The 27,623-nt window shown below is 44.9% G+C and overlaps 1 protein-coding gene across 1 annotated transcript in view; it reads left to right on the forward strand.

Moving 5' to 3' along the window:
* The window catches only part of LOC119966496 (integrin beta-1-like), a 132,153-nt gene extending 106,452 nt beyond the window's left edge, over positions 1-25,701 (forward strand). The window contains 2 exon segments of the mRNA XM_038798276.1: positions 253-458; positions 25,525-25,701. Coding sequence (XP_038654204.1) covers positions 253-458; positions 25,525-25,535 — 217 coding nt within the window. The 3' untranslated portion in view covers positions 25,536-25,701.
* The last annotated feature ends 1,922 nt before the right edge of the window (positions 25,702-27,623 follow it).

The following is a 27,623-nucleotide window of genomic DNA, read 5'->3' on the forward strand; positions in this document are numbered from 1 at the left end:
GGGCCTCTTGTGCATTGTCTGATTCTGTGATTTACATCTAATTCATGCACATGTTAAAGTCGTGAAATATATCTGATTCATACAACCCCCCCACACCCCTGCCAGCCCAAAGGCTGAGCTTTGATAGTAAAAAGGCCATTTCTGACTTAATAATCCCAGCTCGTGACCTTCCCCAGCAGGAGTGTAAAGACAGAAATTTGTGCCTTGTGGTCTTTCCTGTTTAAATGAATCTGCATCTTAACTTGTTCACAGGAACTGTGTTCTGTGTAAAGCCTTTAACAAAGGACCCAAGAAGGATACCTGCGATCAGTGTGAGTTTGAAGTATCTCTAGTGGAACACCTTGATCAGTTGGCACAGCAACATTGCAGATTCAGGGACGCGGACAACAGCTGGTTCTGCTTTTCATATTCTATTAACGACCAGAATGTTCCAGAGGTTCGTGTTGTTAAAAACCGAGGTGAGAATGTTTATTGTTAAGTATGGGGATGCGGTGTTTATTCTGACTCTATGATATCCAAAGACTTGTTTGGGTAAATCCTGTTGTTTCTGGGAAGAGAAAGATAGGTTCTTGGAGTCGAATTTGTTTTAATGTTCTTCAATGAATTTTAAATGATTTGAGAATCTCCTGTTGATTGGCTGGATATTTCAGCAGGCGAGCCAGTATCACAAATGGCAAAAATGACAGTACCGCTTACTGCCAGCCCGCACCTCTTATAGGGGCAGTGCACTGTGGCTGGAACAGATACTGGCAGCTGTCCCCAAAGAGATTCAGACCTGTAAAACTTGGAAAGACTACGGACCCTGCACTGCGGCCTTGTGGAGGAGATGGAAAGGAGGAGAAATGTCCTGTATCTGCAGGGATTAGGATACCTTATTGGCACAGTCTCACGAGAGGGCAGTAAGTAGCCGTGGAGGTCAGTGCCAAGAATCAAGCCCTGAGAAAAGCGATGTAGTATAGTAACAAGTTACATTTGACAGGAATAGTTAGGGTCTGTGAATCTATCTTCAAATGGCATACCCTACTAGCTCCACCACTGGACAAAGGTACTACTCATTCACCACACCATCAATAGTTTACTAAGAGGTTCTTATCAACCAGAGCTAGTATCTCGCACTCGCATCTCCCTCACACACTCAGTGCTGCTGTAAGCCTCACACTCACATTTCATAGGTTATACTACCAGCTATTCAACCATGGTAACCACATCACCCAAAAAGATTGCACCCCATTAACTTTTTCAAATTTATGTTCATGGGTTGTAGGCATCGCTGTCTACATCCGTCCCTATGTGAATGCGTCTCTAATTCACTTGTCTCTCAGTACGGAAGAAACGGTCTCGAACACGTCCGTACTTCAAAATATTTATTGCGATCGGGGCCGCTGTCTAGGTATTCCGGAGAACCACCTCAGAGAGTGCCAAAGTATTGCTCAATACATCCTTTTTTATATGTATTTTTAAGGGGCTGTCCCTTACATTCACTTGAGCTCGCCCCCATTACAAAGCATAAACTTGTTTTTGCCATAGATCCAATACATGATTAACTTGTTATTGCCATAGTTTCGATACATGATTTTACAGACTTTGAAGTTATCTATTGCCACATGAGTATGTAGCAGTCTTAGCTTCAACAGCAGGTGTTTAGCCATAGTTGCAAGCGGCTCCCACATTTCATATTCCGTCATCCAGCCATCTTCCTTGTTTCTCAAGGCTATTCGGCTTACAGTCATAAGTCGGCTATTAACCCTTGCTTCACATTCTCACCTATTTGCCCTCGAGAAGGTTGTGATGAGCTGGCTTCTTGAATCTCTGAAGTCCATGTGGTGTAGGTACACCTACAGTGCTGTTAGGAGGAGGGTTCCAGGATTTTGACCTAGTGACAGTGAAGGAATGGCGGTACATTGCAAAGTCAGGATGGTGTACGTCTTGGAGGGGAATTTGCAGGTGATGGTGTTCCCATGTGTCTGCTGCCCTTGTACTCCCTCCAGATGAAATAGGTCTTGTCTTTGGATGGTGCTGTTGAAGAAGCCTTGTTGAGTTGCTGCCGTGCATTTTGTAGGTTGTACACACTGCTACTAATGTGCGTTGATGCTGGAGGGGGTGAATGTCGAAGGTGGTGGGTGGGGTGCCACTCCCAAGCAGCAGACTGCGCTGACCATTCTTGGGATTGCTATGGGAAGTGGAGGGTCAGAAACCATCAAAGGTGACAGTTTCCTCATTTTAACCCTCCTTCTCATATCCAACCTATCCCCATCTCATGCTCTCTGCTGATTTACAAGTTGCAGATAGAGGCACATGCTTTCAATTCCTCCACTTCCCCCACACTGCAATCTTATCTGTGACCCTTTCTCCTTTCAGACATCCAAGATGTACAATTTCACAACACAATGGTGAAATTGCATGAAGAAGAAGCATGATGAAGATGCAGTCATTCGATTTCACCGGCTCAGATACTGACATAGCGCATAGGTTAGAAGAAAGCGGCGAGGCAGGATCTGCTATTGGCGAGAAACTGGGCAAGAGAAGTGTGCAACCAGGGTAGAGAGTAGGTGCCATCTCACTGGAGAGCAAGGTTGTGCACGTGTTCTGCTGAAACGGCCTCAGATGAAGTCTTTAGTGGGCAGCTTACAGAAGTAGACTGATGGGGCATGCACAATGAAATGTTTGGGACATCAGGAAGGCTGCTAGAAAGCTTGCAGTCAATGGCAAGGAGTGATGATGTGGAGATGCCGGCGTTGGACTGGGGTGAGCACTGTAAGAAGTCTTACAACACCAGGTTAAAGTCCAACAGGTTTGTTTTAAACACGAGCTTTCGGAGCACTGCTCCATTCACCTGAGGAAGGAGCAGTGCTCCGAAAGCTCATGTTTGAAACAAACCTGTTGGACTTTAACCTGGTGTTGTAAGACTTCTTACGTGGCAAGGAGTGTGGAAGAATCCAGCACCAACCTGGAATAGGACTTGATACAGGGCATAGAGTCCATCCATTCCAGTATGACAGGCTGGGCAAATCCATCAGCACAATTGTGGATCCAATCCTGATGCAGTATTTGATGGTGAATGTTTAAGTTTCCAACGCAGCACAACTAAAATACTGCAGTGGAAACTCAGGCTGAAGTAATACAAGGACAGACTGCTGCCCCGCAAACTCAGACAACTGCCATTAGTGCTGCGGATTGCAGTGTGTAAAGGGATTTGAAAGGTGTCATAGCAGTTCAGCAATCTGTGCTATAAACGGGTTACTAGGTTAGCTGAGGTACCACCCTGGGGCTGTGCAGCAGGTCTATGAAGCACAAACCTGCTGTCGACAGTATTGGTAATCCCAGGCCTGTCAATCCACCAGTGCCTTTTCTGTTGTCGTGCTACAGCTCAGACTGCTGCTGCCCATGTTGAGATTGTACAGTTCACAGCTGGCTCTTTTAGACACGGAGCTGCTTGCAGTCTTTCTCCAAGGCCTTTTGCAGTATCCTGCACCAACCACGCTGCAGCTACTGGGAGCTTCAAGAGGGAAATAATAAATCATGTCATGGACACGACTGAGTTATTTTCCAATTCAGTAGGGGTTCTGAAACAGACACCTTCAAAATTCAGAGCAGTGTTGAGCAGGGCTTTGTGATTGTCCCCGTACAATATACAATTTACCCGACTGTGGTTATTCAACTCTTCAAAGATCAACTGCCTTTTGCTGTGAGTAAAGAACTCCATCCGTTGGGATTCTCTTTTCCCGCTGGTGGCGTGGGATGGCTTCAATGGGAAACCCCATTGAAAAGAAATGGTGAGAGTACAGAATCCCACCGCTGAAAAACATGAGACTGAGGGAACCGCAGAATCCCACCCACAATCTATTTGGAAAACTCTTTCACCTCAGTTTTGTGTCAAAACTAGACTGAACACTATTAACATACATGATATATGTACAGGTGGCAGATGACTGCAGTGGCTTTGCCCACTCTGCACCAGATTTACAAACTACTCTTGATCTCTTCAATTCTGCATCCGAGAAACTCAGCCCGTCCTTAAATGTTCCCAACATAAAACTCATGTTGCAACCCCGACTTGGTCAGTCAACATTCTACCTCTCCTGAATGATGAAGGGGAGACTCTGGAATATGTTAAGTTCTTCCCAGACCTTGGGCGCCTGGGGGCGCCTAAAATCTCCCCCCCCCCCGCCGTGGCAGAGATTCTCCGCCACCCGGGAAGTGGCGGTGGCGGGAATCTCGCCACTCTGATTGGAGAGGCCCCTGCGGTGATTCTCCGGCCCGGATGGGCCGAAGTCCCGCTGCTGGGAGGCCTCTCCCGCTGCCGAGGTTTAAACCACCTCTGGAACGGCGGGCTCAGCAGCGTGAGCAGGCCCCCGGGGTCCTGGGGGGGGGGGGGGGGCGGGGGGGCGATCGGACCCCGGTGGGTGCCCCCACGGTGGCCAGGCCCGCGATCGTGGCCCCCGCTCAGACTCCAGGCCAGTGCCCTTAGTGCACTATTTCTCTGCTGCGGCCGCCACGGCCTCCGCCATGGCGGAAGCGGAAGAGAAACCCACATCGCGCATGCCACGAATCAACAGAAGCTTTAGTGTACAGACAGTTGTCATCACCACATTCCTGCACTGCAGTGAGATCTGGACTGCATCAGTGACACACGGAAGCACTAGAGAAATTTTTATCAGCAATGCCCCTGCTGCATCCTCTCGATTCATTGGGAGAACCATCAATTAAATGCTAATGTCCTTCTTCAAGTCAACTCCGCAAACATTCAGGCAAAATTCGGAATCCACTTGTTCAGTCACATGATGACCCATGACAGAAACTCATAAGTAGACGTCATCCTCAAATCGAAGGAGAGCCAATGATGATTGTGTTAGCATTGCACAGGAACACAAGGATAGACAAAGGCATACAGAAGTCAGGCAGTAAGGTAATGCACAAGTGTGATTAGTTAGCTTTGTCATGCAATCTGGAAAGATTTCATTTTTAAAAATAAATTTAGAGTATCCCATTATTTTTTCCAATTATGGGGAAATTTAGCATGGTCAATCCACCTAACCTTCACATCTTTGAGTTGTGTGGGTGAAACCCATGCAGACACGAGGAGAATGTGCAAACTCCTCATGGACAGCGACCTAGGGCCGGGATCGAAACTGGGTCCTCAGCACCATAGGCTAGTTTAGCACAGTGGTCTGAAAAACTGGCTTGTAAAGCAGAACAACGGCAGCAGTGTTAAGTAAATGGTTAAGATACATTCCAATTAGTTGTCTCATTTATGTTAAGTATCCAATAATTGACACTGATTATGTAAAGAGGCTTCAGGTGGCCCTTGCATCAGGTGATGATAGAGTTTTGTGCAGACTCTGTTGAAGTAAATTAAATGTGTTTGTGGAAAAGGAGCAAAACCTTTGACTCTTTATACAGCAGCAGCTAAACGTCTAATACATGGTAGCAGAGGGTGGTTGCTGTGCAAATGTGAAGGGTTGAAAGATACAACTTTTCCAGACCAAACCAAGGAGTGAGTGAGAAGGAAAAAAAAAGATATATGGCTGAACCTAGGATAAAGATGGCTGGGTATGTCTACCCCCAATGGAGAAGTTCAGTAGTTATGTGGACTAAGGTAACTGCCTAGGGAAAGAGAAAACAAGGCATGGCATTGGCTCTTTCTCTACCTTATGACAGTAAAATCTGGAGCAAAGTGTTTTCTGAGCTGGAATTGGAAGAGTTAGACTCAGAAGAAGGTCTGGAGACTCTATTACATTATAGGGATAAGATTTAAAAGAAGGATGACTTGTTAAGTGTGTATGAAGCAAGGTCGGATTTTGATAGATTCCGGGAAATAGAGGATTTCTCCATTGAAGACTATATAATGGTATTTGGCAGGCTATATAAATGGCTGCAGAAACACAGCCTGACATTTTCGCAGTCTGTGTTGGCCTTTAAATTACTTGACTGTGCTAGAGTGAGCAACATGGATAGGCTCCTGGTTTTGACAGGAGTTCAGTTTGCGGATAAGGATACCTTATTTGATCAGATGACAGAAGCTTTAAAAAAGTTTCTGGGGAAACATTTGATTCTGATGGCTCTGATGACCCAAATAGGTCAGTCTGCAATAAAGCAGAATATGGAAAACACACTACTAACAGGATGGCAGAATCTCACAGCTACAAACAGGTTCCAAGACTATAGAAGGAGATCAGGACCCGGAAATTATGATACAGAAACCCAGTTAGAACCTACAATAGGAAGATGAACCCCAGAAATGCCCGGGGTATGATAAATTGATGTTTGTAATGTTTGTAATGAGGGTGTTGGTTGCTTCCCCTATAGTGCAAACATATCCTTCCTTCGGTATGGAGACCAATTTGGAATGCCTGGTGTAAAAGTGTGGGAGAACCAGATTTATTAGTTACGTTCAAAAGAGAATTAGTCATACACTTGAAAATGAATGATTTGCAATGCCATGGGGAAAGAACAGAAGAGAGGGGCTAAATGGATAGTTTTTTTCAAAGAGACATGATGGGCTGAATAACCATAGAATCCTTCAATTGTGCTGTGTTGGACAGTGGCTGCACATCTACTGTGTGTGGGATTGACTGGTTAAAATGTTACGGACTCCTTGAATGCTGAAAATTATAACAAGGTTAAGGAATTTGAAAGTTCCACAAGTCTGAAGTTTGGGGATGATAATACTCTAAAGTCACTCAAAAGAGTGGTGATCCCTTGCAATATTGCCGGAGTGAATCATTTCATTAGCACGGATGTTGTATCAAGTGAGATATCTTTGCTTCTGAGCAGACGGTCAATGAAGAAAGTACACGAGAAACTGGATATGGAACAGGATAAGACAACAGTTTTTGGAAAGACGGCGGACTTACAATTTACATAGTCGGGACACTATTGTATTCCATTACTGACAAATAATATTTCAAGTACAGTTGTTAAGGATGTGTTAATGGCAGTTGAAAATGGGACTTTAGCTGATAAAAAGCTTGTTGTATTAAAACTGCATAGGCAATTTGCGCATCCGTCTCCTTGCAGACTGAAAAATGTATTAAAGGATGCAGGGGTAAGGGATGAAGACTATACTAAACTGATAGAATAGGTTAGTAATCGCTGTGAAGTTTGTAGGAAGTAAAGAAGGACACCAGCACGACCGATAGTAACCCTACCTTTGGCCAGGGATTTTAACGACATTGTGGCCATGGACCTTAAGATCTGGGATAAAGCCAATGATAAATTTATTTTGCATTTTGTAGATTTAGCAACCAGATTTAGTCAATCAATGATTGTACAAAGTAAAGAAAAGAGAGTAATTCTGGATCAAATCGTGGAAAAATGGATAGTGACAGGAATGGGCCTACTGGCAAAATTCCTTACGGACAATGGGGAGAATTTGCTAATGATGAGTTGAGGGATATGTGTGAAAACGTGAATATCACAGTTATGAATACGGCTGCGGAAAGCCCATGTAGTAATGGTGTGTGTGAAAGAAACCATGCGGTATTAGATGACATGCTCCAGAAAGTTTTAGCAGATAGACCAAACTGCAGGTTAAATTCAGCTTTAGCATGGGCAGTACATGCAAATAAATCATTGCCGATGCTTATAGTCCCTATCAATTTGTGTTTGGTAGAAATCCTAAAATTCCGTCGATTTTAGATGACCAGTTCCAGCTTGGGAATGGACTACAATTAGCTCTGCCTTTGCAGAGCATTTAAATGCATTACATAACAGTAGAAAAGCTTTTTTGGAAGCAGAAGTCTCTGAAAGAATGTGCATAGCTTAAGACATAATGTATAGCCATCATAAGCCGTTTTTCAGCAAGGAGACATAGTGTACTCTAAGAGAGACAATTTTAATGAGTGGAAAGGCTCAGGGAAGATCATAGCATAGATGGCAAAACAATTATTTTGCAACATGGCAATCAAACCGTTAGGGTACATTCATCAAGGATAATGTGTATAGACTACAAATTTTCAAATTTAGACAGAGCAGACAGACACGACGAGAAATCAGAATCATCTGGTACGCACGTGTTACAGAACTATGAGGACCAGTTAACTGATATAGACAGGGTTTCTGTAGAGAAACACAACACTTCTGATAAATTAGAAAAGGCCATTTTTCCGAAAGGACAGCTGCCAAATGTTGGTACAAAAGTGACATACTTGCCTGAAGGGTCTAGTCAATGGAAGGATGCAACTGTTATTAGTAGAGCAGGGAAGGCCACTGGAAAGTATAAACATTGGTTGAATGTACAGCATTCAGGGGAGGGAGTCAAGACAATGGATTGGGATCACAAAGTTCAAAAATGGAGGGCACAGAAATGCAGTGCCAGTTCAGATAGTACATCGGATAGTGAACAGGTTCGCAGGAAGAGGGCGAGAACTATTGAAAGGACATCCCACAGCAGAAGGGAAAGATCAAGCAGTAGCAATACAGAACGAGATACCAGGTGGGAGAGGAGACGTAGTTTATCAAGATCTCAGAACAGAGTGAGACTACGAGTACTAATAGGACTAGAAGCCCACATGCACGTGAGATTTTGGTGGCTTCCAATAAATTAGATGAAAAAGTTATCAAAGATGCCAAACAGCAAGAATTGCATAGTTGGAGTGAATTTGGGGTATGCACAGAAGTACCGGATAGGGGACAAAGAGCTCTATCCCACAGATGGATTTGTACAGAAAAGGTTCTTCCAGATGGAACTTATAAGGCAAAGGCCAGGCTTGTGGCAAGGGGATTTGAAGAAAATTTAGAAGATCAGGATTTAAGGGTAGATTCACCTACGGCAGGAAAGGTTATTTTAAAGATACTCTTGGCTCTATTAGCCACAAAGCATGGGACTGCAAATCTATAGATATAAAAGCTGCCTTTTTGCAGGGGCATCAGCTCCAGAGAGACATTTTTCTCCGTCCTCCTAAAGAGACAGCTAACATAGAAGGGGTACTCTGGAAGTTGAACAAATGTGTATGTGGATTGAATGATGCATCTAGAGCAGTGGTGGGCAAACATTTCCGTGCAAGGGCCACATTCAGAAATTCACAATTTTAAAGGGCCACATAGTATATTAAGTAAAATAATTAATATTTAAAATAGCCAAAATAAAAGGTTTTTAAAGAAAAATAAGCAATTAATTTTTATTAATTAATATTTTAAAGTAGAAATTTTACATGAAACACATTTATTTGAAAAACAAAGTAACTCAGTTTAAAGAAAAAAACAATTAATTTAATATTTTAAAGTAGAAACTTCACATGAAACACATGTTGTGCCGAGCAATGATCACCCTACTCAAGTCAACGTATCCACCCTATACCAGTAACCCAACAGCCCCCCCAATTAACCTTAAAATTTTTTAAAAAAAATTTAAAAACTTTTTTTTTAAATGACTTGATCTTGGTGGGCCGCATAAAGACCTTTGGCGGGCCGCATGCGGCCTGTAGGCTGTAGTTTGCCCACCCCTGATCTAGAGTCTGGTACTTTTTGGTAAGATCAGTTTTGTTAAAATTAGGCTGTTGCCAGTTGAAAGCAGATCTGGCAATGTTTTACTGGCACTATAAAAGAAATATTTCTGGCATCTTTATGATACATGTCAATGATTTTTTGTGGGCTGGGACTAGTGGTTTCGAAGCTATTGTAATCTCTGGTTTGAGGAAAGAATTCAGGGTTGGAAGTCAGGCTTCCAGTGTATTTAAATATATTGAACTGGAAATCGGACAGAATAAGTTTGGGGCAACTTTACGTCAGCAATCTTATTTGGAGAGCTTCAACCCAATAGCAATTAGTCGTGGCCGGGTTTCACAAAAAGACGCAACGGTTTCAAAGATGGAAAAAGAGTAACTGCGAAGTTTAATTGGGCAACTGTATTGGTTAGGTAGACAGATTAGACCGGACATGAGTTTTGATGTCTTAGAGTTGAGTACAAAAATGAATGATCCCAAATTGGAAGACATAATAAGAGCAAATAAAGCATTGGTCAATCTAAAAATGCAGGACTGTGTTCTGAGGTTCCTGGTTTTAGGTGACCTTAGGCACTTGAAACTCATGGGGCGGTATTCTCCATCGGCTCCAAAAATCACTGAGGCCGTCTTGAACTCGGCCGAGGTTCATGACAGCCTCGGGGCCCACTCCCCGCACCTAATTCACGCCCACCCGGGGGGCTAGGAGCGGGCCCCCGTCGTTCCCGGCCGCGACCTCAGCCGCCGGAAATGACGCCCGAACGGCGCTTCGCGGATGTTATCCGCGCATGCGCAGGAACACGCGCATGCGCGGATGACATCAGCGCGCAGACAACGCGAACCCGCGCATGTGCGGTGCCGTCTTTTTCCACCACCGCCCGGCTAGATGTGGCGGCTTGATCTTGCCGGGCAAGAGGGCAAGGAGGGGAAAGAGTGCGTCCGTTTTGGACGCAGGTCCGACGATTGGTGGGCACCGATCACAGGCCTGTCCCCGTTAAAAACGGCGAGCGCCGATTTTTCCGAGGGTGGGGGAGAATCGCAGGGGCGCCGGGGGTGGGGGGTAAAAAATGTCAGGAGGCCCTCCCACGATTCTCCCACACTACGTGGGGAGCAGAGAATTCCGCCCATAGTTTATAGTGATGTGTCCTATGCAAATTTATGTGTTGGGGTTTTAAGAGCAGGACGTTTTATGATTTTCCTTTTGGGGAACAATGGTAAATGCTACCCTCTTATGTGCGAAACAAAGAAAATAAGGAGAGTGGTCAAAAGCACTTTGGCAGCTGAGATGTTAAGCCTTGTAGAGGCAGTGGATATGGCCTTTTATAAATTTCAGATATTGACAGAAATTTGGATTTGGGTAATATACCTATTGAATGTCACATTCACAATAAATCCCTGTGGGTAAATGTGCACTCAACAAAAAGTGTCAATGACAAAAGGTTAAGGATAGACATCGCAAGTTTGAAGCAGATGTTGGACAGAGGGGAAATAGCAAAATTTAAATGGGTCGACAGTAGCTATCAATCATCAGACTGTTTCACAAAAAGAGAGGCTAGCTCACAGAAGCTTTTGGATATTGTTAATGAAGGGCGCCTGTTTCTGTGACTGTTTGTTTTTCTTCCAAAAGAAAATGAAAGAGAAAGAGAAGGGGGAAATTGCATTTGTGTTTTTGAGTTTCTTGTAATTCTGTTTTAACCTAATAATTTGTTTTTCTCCAAGGAAGGGTAGACTGTTAAGTAATGGGTCAAGAGACATTCCAATTAGTTGTCTCATTAATGTTAAGTATCCAATAATTGACACTGATATGTAAAGAGGCTTCAGGTGGCCTTTGTGTCAGGTGATGTGATGTTAGAGTTTTGTGCAGAGCCTCTTGAAGTAAATTAAAGGTGTTTGTGGAAAAGGAGCAGAACCTTTGACTTTTTATACAACAGCAGCTAAACATCTAACAGCAGCGCGGGTTCAATTGCCGTACCAGCCTCCCCGAACAGGTGCTGGAATGTGGCGGCTAGGGGCTTGTCACAGTAACCATTTGAAGCCTACTTGTGACACTAAGCATAGACATAGAACAGTACAGCACAGAACAGGCCCTTCGGCCCTCGATGTTGGTCCGAGCAATGATCACCCTACTCAAGCCAACGTATCCACCCTATACCAGTAACCCCCCCCCCTCCCATTAACCTTATTTTTTAGGACACTAAGGGCAATTTAGCATGGCCAATCCACCTAACCCGCACATCTTTGGACTGTGGGAGGAAACCGGAGCACCCGGAGGAAACCCACGCACACGGGGAGGACGTGCAGACTCCGCACAGACAGTGACCCAGCCGGGAATCAAACCTGGGACCCTGGAGCTGTGAAGCATTTATGCTAACCACCATGCTACCGTGTTGCCCAAATTTTCATTTTTATTTCAGCAGTGCTAACCACTGCACCATGGTGCCGCCCGAAAACATTTCATTTATAAATTTGTTTTGGAGTGTTTACTTTGGGGTGGAATTTACTTTTGCAGTGTGGTCAAGCTGTGGTCACTGCTCTGGTCAGTGACAGCGGGAAGGTATAATATGGGATTGGTCAATAAGGATTTGGGGTTACGGTTATTGGTAAATTTGTGGTTCCAGCAGAATGGAAGCTTTCATTGTGGATGTCCTTATTGAAGGACAGACATTGTTCCTTGTTGAGGCCCGGGTGGAAGAATTGCTCTATGAGCACCCTGCGTAAATATGGCCTCCTGCTGAGAAGCCCTGTTCCCACCCACCCCTCCCTCCTCCCTCATCCTGCATCCTGCCCTTCTCTGTTTTACCCCCATTCATTCTCCAAGTCATGCCGTATCCCAATGGAAATGGTATTGGTTCATCCATGTATGGGTTAGTGCAGAAGCCTAAGTCAGCAAAATATCTTTCAGCATGTGTCACACCCCTCACTGTAGACAATTGCAACTTTAACCAACTGCTTTTAAAGTTGAATCAACAACCAGGAGAAATCGGCCAGCAGATAGCCTGGAAGCAGCTGATGATCCCATTGATTAATGGTGGGCATTCATTGAATGTGTGTTGAGTTGTTTGAGATTAAGAGAGGGCATTAGCTGGACTTTCGCAGTGATATTTAAAATGACACCGATGATGATCAGTGAGCTGATTGGCCTTTTCTACATTATTCTGTTGGGGCGTTCACTGTGCATGTGCTTACTCACCAAAAGGAGTTTGCAGGTGCTTCCAATGCCATTGCGGGGATTGAAGAGCTCTCATAACATCAAAGCAAAACAGATGCAAACATCGCACAGCTGGCAGCTTGTAGTGACACATGACGTACATTAGCAACTCACAGAATCAAATCATTTCACAATACAAGAAATGGTTATTCAGCCCATCATGTCTCTTTGAAAAAAACTATCCTTTTAGCCCCTCTCTTCTGTTCTTTCCCCATGGCATTGCAAATCATTCATTTTCAAGTGTCTGACTAATTCTCTTTTGAACATAACTAATAAATCTGGTTCCCTCACACTTTCACACCAGGCATTCCAAATTGGTCTCCATACCGAAGGAAGGGTATGTTTGCACTATAGGGGAAGCAACCAAGCTTCACTAGATTGATTCCTGGGATGAGAAGATTGACCTAATGAGAGATTGAGTACATTGGGCCTATATTCTCTGGAGTTTAAAATAATGAGAGCTGATCTCTGTGAGTGGAAGGCACAGTGATTAGCACTGCTGCCTCACAGCGCCAGGGATCCGGGTTCAATTCTGGCCTTGGGTGACTGTCTGTGGAGTTTGCACATTCTCCCCGTGTCTGTGTTAGTTTCCTCCGGGTGCTCCGGTTTCCTCCCACAGTCCAAAGATGTGCGGATTAGGTGGATTGGCCATGCTAATTGCCTCTTAGTGGCTAAGTATGAGCAGGTTAGATGGGGTTACGGGGATAGGGTGGGGACGTGGGTTCAGATGGGGCGCTGTTTCAGAGAGTCAGTGCAGACTCGATGCTGTTTTTCGACGCTGTAGGAATTGTTTTTTTAATTTAGAGTATCCAATTTTTTTGTCAAATTAAGGAGCAATTTAGCGTGGCCAATCCACCTACCCTGCACATCTTTGGGTTTTAGGGGTGAGACCCACGCAGACATGGGGGAGAATGTGCAAACCCCACACGGAGTGCAACCCGGGGCCAGGATTGAACCCGGGTCCTCAGCGCCGTGAGAGGCTGTAGGAATTCTATGAGCAACATGTAAAGTTCTTAAGGGACTTGAAAGTGTAAAAGGCTAAAAGGCTGTTTCCCCTGACTGGAGAGACTAGAACCAGGGGTTATAATCTCAGGAGAAGAGGTTGGCCATTCAGGACGAAGACAATGAGAAATTTCCTCAGCCAGAGTTCTATGAATCTTTGGGATGATCTAACCCAGAGGGCTGTGGATGAAAGAAGATTTGTTCTCCCAGTAACAAAAGAGAACATTCAATATTTTACCCCAGTTCTGCTCATGAGCGAAGAAGAAAACTGGCTGATCTGTTACCTTGGCTGCCCTCTCAGGCCTTTGAACATTTTCCTGCACTGCCTCCTGTTCTGGGGTTGAAATAGGTGTTATTCAGTTCCATATTCAGTGCCATTGGCATCTCCTTCGATATCACTTGTGAGATACCTTTTGGCGGAAAGGAAGGGTGGTGAGGTGAACCTTCTGTCTGTGAAAACCCAACAGCCTTTCTATCCGAATACAGGAGGGAGATAGAGAACCTAGTGGAGTGGTGTAACGACAACAATTTCTCCCTCAATGCCTGCAAAACAAAAGAACTGGTCATTGACTTCAGGAAGCAAAGTACTGTACACACCCCTGTCAGCATCAACGGGGCCGAGGTGGAGATGGTTAGCAGTTTCAAATTCCTAGGGGTGCACATCACCAAAAATCTATCCTGGTCCAACTTACCAACTTTTACAGATGCACTATAGAAAGATGGGCTGCATCATAGCCTGGTATGGCAACTGCTCGGCCCAGGACCGCAAGGAACTTCAGAGAGTCGTGAATACCGCCCAGTCCATCACACGAACCTGCCTCCCATCCATTGATTCCATCTACACCTCCCGCTGCCGGGGGAAAGCAGGCAGCATAATCAAGGATCCCTCCCACCCGGCTTACTCACTTTTCCAACTTCTTCCATCGGGCAGGAGATTCAGAAATCTGAGAACACGCACGAACAGACTCAAAAACAGCTTCTTCCCCACTGTCACCAGACTCCTAAATGACCCTCTTATTGACTGGCCTCATTAACACTACACCCTGTATGCTTCAACCGATGCCAATGCTTATGTAGTTACATTGTATATATTGTGTTGCCCTATTATGTATTCTCATGTATTTTCTTGGATTTTGTTTAATTCCCTTTTCTTCCATGTACTGAATGATCTGTTGAGCTGCTCGCAGAAAAATACTTTTCACTGTACCTCGGTACACGTGACAATAAACAAATCCAATCCAACCAATCCAATCTTTGTTGTATGTCCTTGAGTAAAGTGTGAGGGTCAGATTCAGTGAAGTTTTTCTTTCCCCTTTACATGAACTGTGTCATTTTTTAGATTCCCTCTGGCCAGTCCTGCATTTGAAGCCTTTCTCCTAAAGTCTCGGAGATTCACTGCAAAGGTCTCTAAGTGCACAATCTATCATTCGGTGTTATTCTGTTGAAGAGTTATCAGTCCTCATCTGCTGCTCCCTGTCTGATCTGCTCTTCTCAATTACTTCATGCTTCTCAAAGCAGCTGGAACCAATATCCATTCCACACCTGTTCAGTACTCCCATTCTACACAGGATATTAATGAGGTTTTAAATGAGCTGGCTCCATGAATTGCAGCAAGGCCAGCAGTGCAGCAAATCAGTGGATAAACATGCCAATTCTGAAGTGCCGCTTGCTAAAGGGACCATGTATTTTAAGATTGATATTATCCCTCTATAGGAGATTTGTTAGCCACAAGGTCACCATATTTACTCTAAACATGCTGTTGTTTTTCATTGCCGCCGTTGTCAGTCCCTCCGAACAAGGATGACACATGTCTTCCCACTTGACTGTGGAGACACTGCTCGGGGAAACTCTCCAGCAGCAGGAGGTGGCTTTGGTAGGCAACCCAAGTCTCACTGTCATCTCGAAGAGTGGTGACAGTGGCAGCACTGTGGACTAATGTGTTTGTACTCTTACAGAGATCTCTGCTGTCAAAGACCCAGGGCGCGATCAAACTGCCTTCTTGTGCCCGACTCGGTAACGGGCGAGGTTGTTAAATCGATTTGCGCTGCTCGGAAAGCCTTGTGAAATCTAACAAGTCTGGCAAGATCTTGTGAGATGTCGCGATCTGGATCTCTCCCTCGCTGGGGCGCTAACATATTTAAGTCAGCCATGGGACTCATTTAAATATGTTGCCGTCTGATTTTCCAGAGGCCTGGGAACGAACACCTGCACCTGGGAGACCTCGCCATGGCACCAGGCTATCGGAGGCCCCTGGGTGGTATCCTGTCACTCCTGTTGCCATCCAGGCACTTTAGTACTGCCAGCCTGACATCTTGGTAGTGCCACCTGGGCACAGGCACTGCCACGGTGCATAGGTGACACTGCCAGGCTGGCGGTGCCAAGGTCCCGGGCGCCTGGTTGCCGTGCCAGGGATCGGACCCGGGAGTGCACTGCCCTTATGAGGGTGGGGGTGAGGGTGGGGTTGAGGACCCCTAAGAAGCAAGTTGGGGGTCCGGAGGACGTGATGGTGTATCTGAGGGGATCAAGAGATTGGGCAGCATTACAAAATGATGCCCCCATCTGGAAGTGAGGTAAGTGTGGCCTTGGTGAGGCGTTCCCAATCAAGGCCAGAAAAATCAACAGTGCCAATTTGATAGAGGGGTCGTTCTCGGTGCTGCAGGTACCAAGAAAGATGCCGCTATATGCGCCCAAAACAGGACTCTATCTTTAGTGCATTAAATCTCACCCCCAGTTTCACAATTTTTGCTGGGCTGTGATAGCACGGCTGATTCTGTGCTGGATCTCCACCTCAATGGTGACCTATTGAGAAAGGCAACTGTGAGATATAAAAAGTGTCACCAACTTCTAAAGCAGCCCCCCACTCCCATCAATAACAATGGCCGGGGATGTATGTGCTTGCTCAGGGAAGGGCTGGTGAAGCATTCTCGTCTTGCTGGTGTTGAGTGGGAGTCTTTTCCTTTGCATGCAGTATTGACGAGCTTGAGAGTAGCCTGAATTTTGCTGGCAGTGTGGGCTGCAACTGCACAGCCATCATATTGTGATTCATGGAGGGCCCCCATTGGCTTGGCTTCCAGCCTCTCGTAAAGCTTCCTGCCAAATTAAATTCAATCATCACTCCTAGTGGCAGTGTTCAGCAATGACTGCCATGACCATGCTGAGGTAGATAGTGAAAGGAGTTGGTGCAGTCGCACAACTTTGCCTGACGCTCATCTGGATATGAAAGGGATCAATCTCCAATCCATTGCAAAGGATGGTTAAGTCGTGCAAGAGTCACTGCTTGGGAAGAAATTTTGCTGGACATCCAAGTCTCTGGGGGACTTTCCAAAATAATTTGTGGTTAATGCAGTCAAAGGCCTTTGGCAGATCAATAAAGTCCATGGCTAAATCGCTGGCTTTTAAAGCAGACCAAGCAGAGCCAGCAGCACGGTTCGATTCCCGTACCAGCCTCCCCGGGCAGGCGCCGGAATGTGGCGACTAGGGGCTTTTCACAATAACTTCATTGAAGCCTACTTGTGACAATAAGCCATTTTCATTTCATGTAGAGCTTTTTGCATTGCCCCAGACACTTTTCTTGGATTTGTTTCGGGTGGACCATTTGGATGGATGTGATGGTCTGGAAGAAGCTGTGTGTGTTTTGTAGGTCTGCACAGCGTAGGATTTCATTGGCCTTCTATACCCATCGCTTATTCTTGATGACAAGTATTATTCTCTGATCTTCGAATTTGAGTAGTCAGTATTCCCCTCCTAACAGCACCTTGGGTGTACCTACACCACATGGAGCGCTGTGGTTCACCACCACCTTCCCAAGGCCAGATAGGGAATGGGCAACAAATTTTGGCTTAGCCAGGAAAGCCCACATCCCTTGAATGAATAATAATTTAGAAACCTTGGGCGAGATTCTCTGTTGCCGGTACCGTATTCGGGAATCGGGTGGAGGATCACTTCTAACGCCCAAATTGATGCCGGTTTTCGATTCTCTGCCCCCTCTGAAATGGTGTCATCACGTCGCGGCGTCGCACGCCGTTGAAACGGTGTTGACGCGACATCGGAAGGCCCTCCCGCGATGCTCCATCCCTGATGGGCCGAGTTCCTGACCACGAGGTTGACGTGTGATCTGAGCGGTTGGGAACCCAGCGTGGTGGCTCTGAACTGTGTCCAGCGCCGACACACTCGGCCGGGGGGGGGGGAGGGCTTCTGCAAGGGCGGGGGGAACTGGTGGGGAGTGGCCACGGGGTGGCCTGTGGGGTCGCATTTGGCGGGTCGGGTCTGTGCACGCCCGACGCCATCTTGTACGGTGCGACTGCTGCAGGTCGTTGCCGTGCGCATGCACGGCCAGGGACCCGGCCATTCTCTGGCAGTTTTTGGCGCGGGAGCCGGGAGTTCCTCCCGCCACCGCTGTTAGCCCCTCACAGGTCCCGGAATTGGTGAGGGTTCGGCACTGATTTTGGAATCGTAAAACGCCCGCAAATTCTCAGTTTCAGCCGGCACTTAGTTGCTAAAAGGGAGAATCCAGCCCCTTGTTTCTGTTGTGATATAGGATGGTTTTAGCATGTGAAGTACGCTTGGAATGTCCGAGCAAGAAATTAGCATTTTTCTTTATCATCCTCATCAACCTCGTCTTCGTGCCTGCGAGATTTGAACTTAATGATCTGGGTGAATGCCTCTTAAATCATAGATTTGATTGTTCCATAGTCCTTCGACATGGGCCTCATTGGAGTCTGAGAGTAAGACTGGAAGAAAGTTACACCTGGAACTGTTCCCTTGCTTTTACTTCCCGGAGAATGTGGGAGTTGAATCTTCTGGATTTCTTTGAGGATCTTGGTGTTTGGGTGCCAGGTGTGTGCTCACGTTTGTGTGCACAAGGCTATGGTCTGACCAGCACGCGTTTAGCATTTAATATCCCCACTCCTCAAATTTATGCATGGTGGGATTGCAAGGTATTCTGCAGCGAATCCCACTATCAGTCCACCATTTTGAGTGGGTGGCCCGATAGGTACATCTGGTGGTTGGCCCTCCTCCAGCCCCCACCCCCCAGCAACATAATTCTGTCGCCCTACCGCAAGCATGAGGATGACCCGACCCTGTCCACAGACTCTCCACTAGGGGCTCCACCAGACCCCCCCCCCCCCCCCCCCCCGGCAACCAGAAACACCCCCACCAGCGACATCCACCAGAAAATCCCTGATAAGTGCTGCACAGTTGAATGGAAATATCTCTTAGTTTTGAAGTAGAAGCAGTTTGACAAGGTTAAGGAAGAGAACCCCCATCACTGCATTGGAAGAATGTGCTTCCCCCCCCCCCCCCCCCCTCCATCTCTTCGGGCTGCTCCCGAGGAATTGAGTAGCTTCTGGTAAAAATGGGGAGCACAGAGACTTTAGGATGGAAGGCGAAGATAGAAGAGTAAAGGGGTTTCGAATTTTGAAGGTGATGATGGAACATAGAACATTACAGCGCAGTACACGCCCTTCGGCCCTTGATGTTGCGCCGTCCTGTGAAACCCCTCTAAAGTCCCTCTACATTATTCCCTTATCGTCCATATGCCTATCCGATGACCATTTGAATGCGTTTAGTGTTGGCGAGATGGGAGATTTAAAAGAGATGGGGCCTAACCCGAGGTGAGGAGCCGATGAACACAGCAACAAGAGCGGGACGTCAGCTGATCAGCAGCCTGGCAGGAAAATGGCTGACGGAGCAAAAGATATTTCTTCAAGGAAAATCCTCAAGGAAAATAGATCTATGTTCGCGAATATCTCTCTATGTTTTATATGAAGCATTATTGCTGCTGGCAATCTGTTCAAGTGGTCAGGAGAATTGCAGTTCCAAGGTAATTTTTGTATGAGAGGAATGAAGGCTTCAAAAGAGTGGCTTTTGAGATTGAAAAAAGATACTGCCTCAGGGAGTACATTGGAAATACGGTGATTTATACGCTGAACAGTTATGAAACAGAGACCTATAATCACAGTTGCATTTTTGAAAGAAAAATGAGCAATGCTTTATAGAGGGTGCAATTTACCATATTGCTCTCCAGGGTTTCATTATAAGCCTGTGTCTAATATATTGCTGATGCCCCTAATGGACACATTTTATGAGTGGATATTGAAACATTTATGTCTGAGATTAACTCTGGTGGCATTTATGACCATATTAGCAAATGCATGAACTTTTAGCATGGGGAACTGTGTGGTAGATTTACAAAAGAACATTATCACATATTAAAAATGCCACCTTTTTCCTGTAAACTGCAAAGGCTAATTTTGGCTTGAAGCTGTGGGGTAAGAGTAACGGAAGATCTGGATGGTGAGTTTGTCACGCTAATTTCAAAGTCAGACTTTATCTTTGTCTTTGTCTTTCTCTGAATTATTCATTTAATTAACTGGAGGCTGATTGTAAAAGCATTAGGTGAATACGCTGTTAATTTAGCCCCTGAGTTTTCTATATACAGTCCTTTGTTCTCTGCACAAGTGATAAATGAATGGATAGGACTTTTTTTAATATACCAAATGATGGACACATGGAGAAATGACTGTGCTGCTTCTTGCTGCGAATAAACCTGGGGCATGTGGTCATTATCCATTGTTAAGAGTGAGTGATAATGTGATATATATGCTTAGAGACTGATGTTTTCAGAACCTTCAATCGTTTTGCTGTCCAGGCTTCATGTAAAGTCAAACACAGTATTTATTGCAATTTTGATTACATAATACTCGCAGACAACACTGACCGAGAAAATAAGACTTTGGTGTCTCAGAATCCAGCCTTCAAAATATCAATTCAAATTTCTCAAATTTTCTCCGTGTTTTTGGCGACTTTCTATGTGTTCAACCGAGGAATGTCAGTGTTGCAGCATGGAATGTTTTCCTATATTTGAAATGAAATGAAAATCGCTTATTGTCACGAGTAGGCTTCAATGAAGTTACTGTGAAAAGCCCCTAGTCGCCACATTTCGGCGCCTGTCCGGGGAGGCTAGTACGGGAATCGAACCGTGCTGCTGGCCTGCTTTAAAAGCCAGCGATTTAGCCCAGTGAGCTACCCACCCGATGGCACTGTCAGGCGCTCCCAGAAATATAGGAGAATTGGATCAGAGTTTTCTTCTACTCTGCTCCAATAATGGAATGATTTCCTCTGCATTTAAAAATGAAGCAGGTTCACGCTTTTATTGCGCAAGGAGTATGTTGCTTTAGTATCGGGATGGCAACCTAGAGGTGCGTGTTTTAATGGCCAAAAGCTTTGAGGCAACTGGGAAGTTTCCATGCCCACAGATCCAAAGGATCCTCCTGGGCTTCCCTCCAAGGTACCATGCTCTGAGGAAATCTAGTTTCACCACACTGGGCCTCTTTCTTCTGAGTCCTTTCCCCAATGGATAATCCACCCCGTGACCTGTGGAAAAATGAGATGAAAATACCCAAGAAGGTTTCAGATAACATAAAAGTGTAAAGAGTTATTTTTCTTCTTCACTAATCACAGGAATCACATATTCTATGAACATAGGTGAGAAAAATTGGCCACTAAAGCATTTCTATAAAGTGAATGGATAACATCAGCAGTAATTTAGAGTTATGGATTGCCTTTAGGTTCAGTTGATGCCCCAGATCTTTCACACAGGCAGAAATAACCAGACACTAAACACCAAGGTGAGAGGATTCAAGGTTTGTGCACTGCAGGCAAACCAAAGAGATCTTTTAAAAAAAATTGTTCATGAGATGTGGGCACAGAGGGTACATAGAGGGTAGTGAGTGCTTGGAACTCGCTGCCGGAAGAGGTGGTGGAAGCAAGTACAATAGTGAGGTTTAAGGGGCACGATGACAAATACATGAATAGGGTGGGACTAGAGGGGTACGAGCTCCAGAAGTGTAGAAGGTTTTAGATTTGATGGGCAGCATGGTCGGCACAGGCTTGGAGGGCTGAAGGGCCTGTTTCTGTGCTATACTTTTCTTTGTTCGTGTTCACTGGCTAGGCCAACATTTATTGCCCATTTAAGAGTCAACCACATTGTTGTGGATCTGGAGTCACATGTCGGCCAGACCGGGCAAGGACGGCAGATTTCCTTCCTGAAAGGACATTAGTGAACCAGATAGCTTTTTACAATAGTCAGCAATGATTTTGTGGTCATCATTCGACTTTTTTGTTTAATTCCAGATTTTAATTCATAAAATGATAGAATACCTACAGTGCAGAAGGAGACCGTTAGGGCCATCGCGTCTACACCGACCCACTGAAAGTGCAGCCTGTGTACATAGGCCCATTCCACTGCCCTATTCTCATAATCCCACTTAACCTGCACATCTTTGGACACTAAGAGACAATTTACCATGGCCAATCCACCTAATCTGAACATTTTTGTACGGATAAAGTAGGCGTGGGGCAGATGCTTCTTCCTGTGGAACATTCTAGACAAGAGGTCTTGGTCTCAGGATAATGGGTAAAAATTTCAAACAGAGATGAGGAGAAGCTACTTCTCCCAAAGCGTTGTGAATCTGTGACATTTACTACCCCAGAGTGCAGTGAATGCTGGGACAGTGAATAAATTTAAGGCGGAGTTACACAGATTTTTAATTAGTAAATGGGTTGAAGGGTTATGGAGAACAGACAGGACGGTGGGTATGAGGCCAGAGTGAGGTCAGCCATGATCGTATTGAATGGTGGAGCAGGCTCGAGAGGCGAAATTGCCTACTCCTGATCCTAGTTCTTATGATCGAAGAAAGAACTATTCTGTCTAATTCCACCTTCCAGCTCTTGGTCTGTAGCCCTCTGGGTAACAGCACCTTAGCTGAAGTTCTTGACTAATGAGGGGATTTCTTGATTAAAAAGGGGATCAGGGGTTAGAGGGAGAAGGCAGGAGAATGGGGATGAGGAACATATCAGCCATGATCGAATGGTGGAGCAGACTCGATGGGCCGAATTACCTAATTCTTCTCCTATATCTTATGGTCTTAGTTTACATTTCTTTTAATGAATGAGCGAGTGGATGAATGAGTAAATGGGTAAGTGCAAAGTTGGATAGTATGAGTGGGTAGGGAGTGGCGGGTCAGATGATAGGTGGGTGAGATGCTGGATGGGCAAGCTGGCAGGTGGTGAGGTGGTAGATGGGTGAGGTGGTATGTATGTGAGTGGTAAGGAGGGCGATTTGGGGCTTCTCCCGTGATCGGGACCACCACTGGAATGGGCGACCGATTGATCTGCGATGCTCCTGACACCTGCCCACGAATCACCCATGGGTCGCGACCTGCACTTTGATAAACCCTGGTCGACAAGATGCACCGCAGAAATGCACCAAGGCTCCTTAGGCAGCACTTTCCAAACCCACAACCACTACCATCTAGAAGGACAAGGCAGCAGACATCTGGAAACCCCACCATCTGGAAGTTCCCCTCCAAGTCACACGCCACCCTGACTTCAAGCTACATTGCTGTTCCTTCACTGTCGCTGTGTCAGAATCCAGGAACTACCGATACCTCGGGGACTGCAGCAGTTCAAGAAGGCACCTCACCATCACCTTCTCAAGTGCAATTAGGGATGGACAATAAATGTTGGCCTAGCCAGTGATTACCGCATCAGAGAAATGAAATTCAGAAAAAGGTAGGTCAAGCCATAAAATGGACCACTGGCATTTGGGATTAATAGAGTATGGAATATTTTACCATTGGGAACAGTTAAGATAAATACCATTGCATATTTTAACGGAGGTGTAGAGTAACATTTTAAACAGAGGAAGCTACAAGCCATAGGGAGAGGGTTCAGATGAGAGATCACTGAGCTGAAACAAAATCTCTGTTTCTCTCCAGAGATGTTGCCAGACCTATTGAGTATTTGCAGCATTTTTAACATTTATTAGGAAGTCAGATTATTTTGGTCACTTTAACAAAAAGCCAACACAGACATCATTACGGAATGGCTTCTTCCAATTTTATGGTTACCTGTAATTCTGTTTGGGCAAGAGATGCTCCTTTGGTTTACAATATACATGCACACAGTGCAAATATGAAGATTACACTAATAAATGGAAATTAATTGTTGCCTGTAGCCGGCTGCACACTGTATGGAATGAAATATAATGGGGCAAAAAGATGGGATTCATTGTAAGTGGAGCAGAGGTATGTATATGGTGAGAATTCACAAAGAAAGGTTTGGCGTTAAAGATGTTGCTATTCACGGTAGTTGGTGGAGGCACCATGATAAATGCTTTTAAAATGTGTCATTTTTGTTGCATGATGGGCAGAATATTTCTTTTGCTTATGTAATGAGAATGGCTTCCTTTCTATGCTGCGAACTCTTGCAAATGTAGACTAAAGTTTACCTCTTTTCTCTTTACTCTGGGATAAAAGTCAGCTCATTGCACTTATGTGTTGTTTCCTGGAAATGCAGAACATTTAGGCCAATAAAATTTGTGGTCTTGTAATTTAATGGCCTGAATTTCACGCTGGATACCGGCCCACACCGAGCTCACAGCAAGTTTATGCTGGGCCTAGCAAGGCCTTGAGCAGGCTGCCTGCCCGAGCTCCAATTGAAGCCCTTAAGTGGCAAATTATTGGCCGTTTCCACCTCAACTTTTAGGCTGGCAGCACGATTTTCAAGGCATGGGGGAACCCCAGAGATAGTTGGGCTTAGGCCTCAGGCAGGAAGATTGGGGGGCCTCCATCAGAGGCTCCTTTTAACTTTGGGTGCCCACCCCTTAAGGTCTGTTGGCTGCTGCATCTAACCTGCCCCCCCCACCCCCTTACCATCCTCTCGCCAACACCCAAAATTCCACTTCCTGTCCATCCCATCGCCTCACCCAGGACCTCCTTACCCTCTCTTCCCTGGGACCCCAAAAACATCCCTTGCCATCTATCCCTGCACTTTGGCTCTGTATTCTTCATGCACTCCCTCTTCTGTCCACCGCAGCTCCTGCCGTTGCAGGGATTAGAGAGCTACCGGCCAATCAGACTGGCCGTCAACTCTCTAGTCTCTCCTATACTCCCGCGTGAGGGGCGGAAATCCCGCCTGCAGCCAATTAAGGTTCATTCGAGTGTGAAATGGCTGCGGGGAGGCGAAGTCAGCAGGGATGTGTCCTCTTCAGATGGTGGAAGGGAAACTCCACCACCCTCGGTCTATGTATTTACATTCTGTACTTATCATAAGTCCTATGTTTCTTCATGTATGGAATGATCTGTCTGGATTGTACACAGAACAACACTTTTCACTGTACCACGGTACACGTCACAATAAACCCAAACAATCCTTACTGATATGTCTTGTGAGAAGGTGATCGCCATGAATGCAGTGAAAAATAATAGAGCAATTCATTCTAGTTACTTAAAGATTTTAGATTTAGATTTATTGTCACATGTGCTGAGGTACAGTGGAAAGTATTATTCTGCATACAGTCCAGGCAGATCGTTCCATGCACGAAGAAACACAGGAGATACAATAAATACACAATATAAATACATAGATATAGACATCGGGTGAAGCATACGGAGTGTAGAACTACTGAGTAGAGAAGATGTGTGGAGAGATCAGTTCAGAACATAAAAGGGCCATTCAGGAGCCTGGTAACAGCGGGGAAGAAGCTGTTTTAGAATCTGTTAGTGAGTGTCCTCAGACTTTTGTATCTTCTGCCCGATGGCAGAGGTTGGAAAAGAGAATAACCTGGGTAAGAGGGGTCTTTGATTATGCTGCCCACTTTCCCAAGGCAGTGGGAAGTGTAGACAGAGTCAATGGCTGGGAGGCAGGTTCATGTGATGGACTGGGCTATGTTCAAGATAGACTGCAGTCAACTAGTATGAATAATTCTTTTGTTTAAAAGAAAATCCTTTAACATACTGACAAAGCACATACGTATAATCAACATATTTTACAATTCAATAACTTAAGCAATTAATTATTTTGTTGCAGATTGGTGTTAAAACGAATGCACAGTTCCTCGCACAGGAAGTTGAGCTGAGCTGAGATGCCCCTGCTTTGGTTAGAGATATATTGAGAGCCCTGAATTATTTCTCCATCAATTATTTTGCTATTAATCCGTGAATCAAGTCACCATGAAGAGGATATTCAGTGTATGGAAACCTAAAATGAAATGAAATGAAAATCGCTTATTGTCACAAGTCGGCTTCAAATGAAGTTACTGTGAAAAGCCCCTCGTTGCCACATTCATTAAAGTTTACTAATTAATGAATGTGGTCTCAAAAAATTGTGTATTAGATTAAAATGGTAACATTGTCCTTGCTGAAGCACTCTTGAGAGCCACATTGGCTAGTTCTGACTCCTCAGTTTGGTCAGTGGCAAGCTTGGACTCATTTCCTGTATGCTATGTACTGGTTTAGCACAGTGGGCTAAATAGCTGGCTTGTAATGCAGAACAAGGCAGCAGTGTGGGTTCAATTCTTGTACCGGCCTCCCCGAACAGGCGCTGGAATGTGCTGACTAGGGGCTTTTCACAGTAACTTCATTGAAGCCTACTTGTGACAATAAGCAGTTATTATTATTATTATTTCTATGATTGCAACAACAATTGTAATGCAATTTTTCTTAAGATAAATACTTACACTGCTTTAAACTATTTCTGAAGTTTGTTGCATGATATAAATTCTGCATCACACCTGGATGTTATGCACAGATTAAAATATATAACAGAACTAGTATTATGTTGAATGGTTATAGCCACATCAGTATCACTCAAGAGTAATAAAACTATTGATCCTGAGTTTGTCATTGTCGACTTTCCTTTGTAATATAATTCTTTGATACCTCACAGTCCAACTGAAGCTCCACCTCAGAACCAGCACTTTGTGGGGCCAATATATTTTGTTTTTTGCAAGACGTCAGAATGGATACTGGCTAGAGAGGTGTTTGGACAGTGTAAGGTATGTAGAATTTTTGATTCTGTTTGTTGGATGGGTTAGGGATCAAGTTAATATTGTAATAGTGCGAGCAGTAATACTGGTTGTCGGCTAATGGGTTTCTATGCGATCTCAAACTCTCTTGAATTTGTACATGGCTGCAACTTGAAGTTTGGACCTCAAGGCCTTAGTGCTTTTGAGAGATGGTCCTATTGATGCTAAATTTTGTGGGAGTTCTACTCTCAACCACTTCAGCATTGACTTCCTCTCCACCATTCACCCCCTCTCTTCATGGGAAAACAGTGGTATTGTCGCCGGACTAGTAATCCAGAGACAAGGGCTAATGCTCTGTCTCCAAAGGGTTCGAATCCCACCACAGCAGATGGTAAAATATGAATCCGATAAAAATTTTCATGATGACCACAAAACCATCATTGAATGTCGTAAAAACCCATGTGGTTCACTGATGCCCAGTAGGGAAGAAAATCTGCCAGCCTTTCCTGGTCTGGCCTACATGTAATTTCAGAAACATAACAATGTGGTTGTCCCTTAAATTCCCTCCGAAATGGCAAGTTCAAGGGCAATTCGAAATCAGCAACAAATGTTGGCCCGGCCAGGGACATCCACATCCCATAAATGAATAAAACGTGGGGCACTGTAATCCGACCAAGATCCAGTGGAATCTCCAGTGCAATGTCATAAATGGCTCTATTCAGTCATTCCTTGCTAGTCAAATGTTTTCTTCATTCTGGTTACTTTTTCCAATCTGACATTTATACTCATTATTATACTCATTATTCATCACTCCCATTGCACAAAAAGGGGGCCATTACAACCTCAACATATACCAAGAAAAATACCATTTATCAAAAACATTGAAGCAAAACTTGGATCCAGCACGTATTTCCCTCCTCCTAAAAGCAGCACGATTTACCCAAATGGGCTGTTGAATATTGTAGACTCAGAATAAACACATCCTCCATACTTCACAACTCCCGCCTGGTCTCTGAATCCCTGCAGAGCCATGAATCAATGGCTCCAGTATATTTGAAGTGAATCATCGTTAATAAAAATTCACATTATCATTCTCACCTCAGTTTTTCAGCAACATGAACATCAGGAGCTTTCTGGTCGTTGACAAATATGAAAAGCAGAA

Source organism: Scyliorhinus canicula, chromosome 5 (assembly GCF_902713615.1).
Source record: "Scyliorhinus canicula chromosome 5, sScyCan1.1, whole genome shotgun sequence".
Lineage (NCBI taxonomy): Eukaryota > Metazoa > Chordata > Chondrichthyes > Carcharhiniformes > Scyliorhinidae > Scyliorhinus > Scyliorhinus canicula.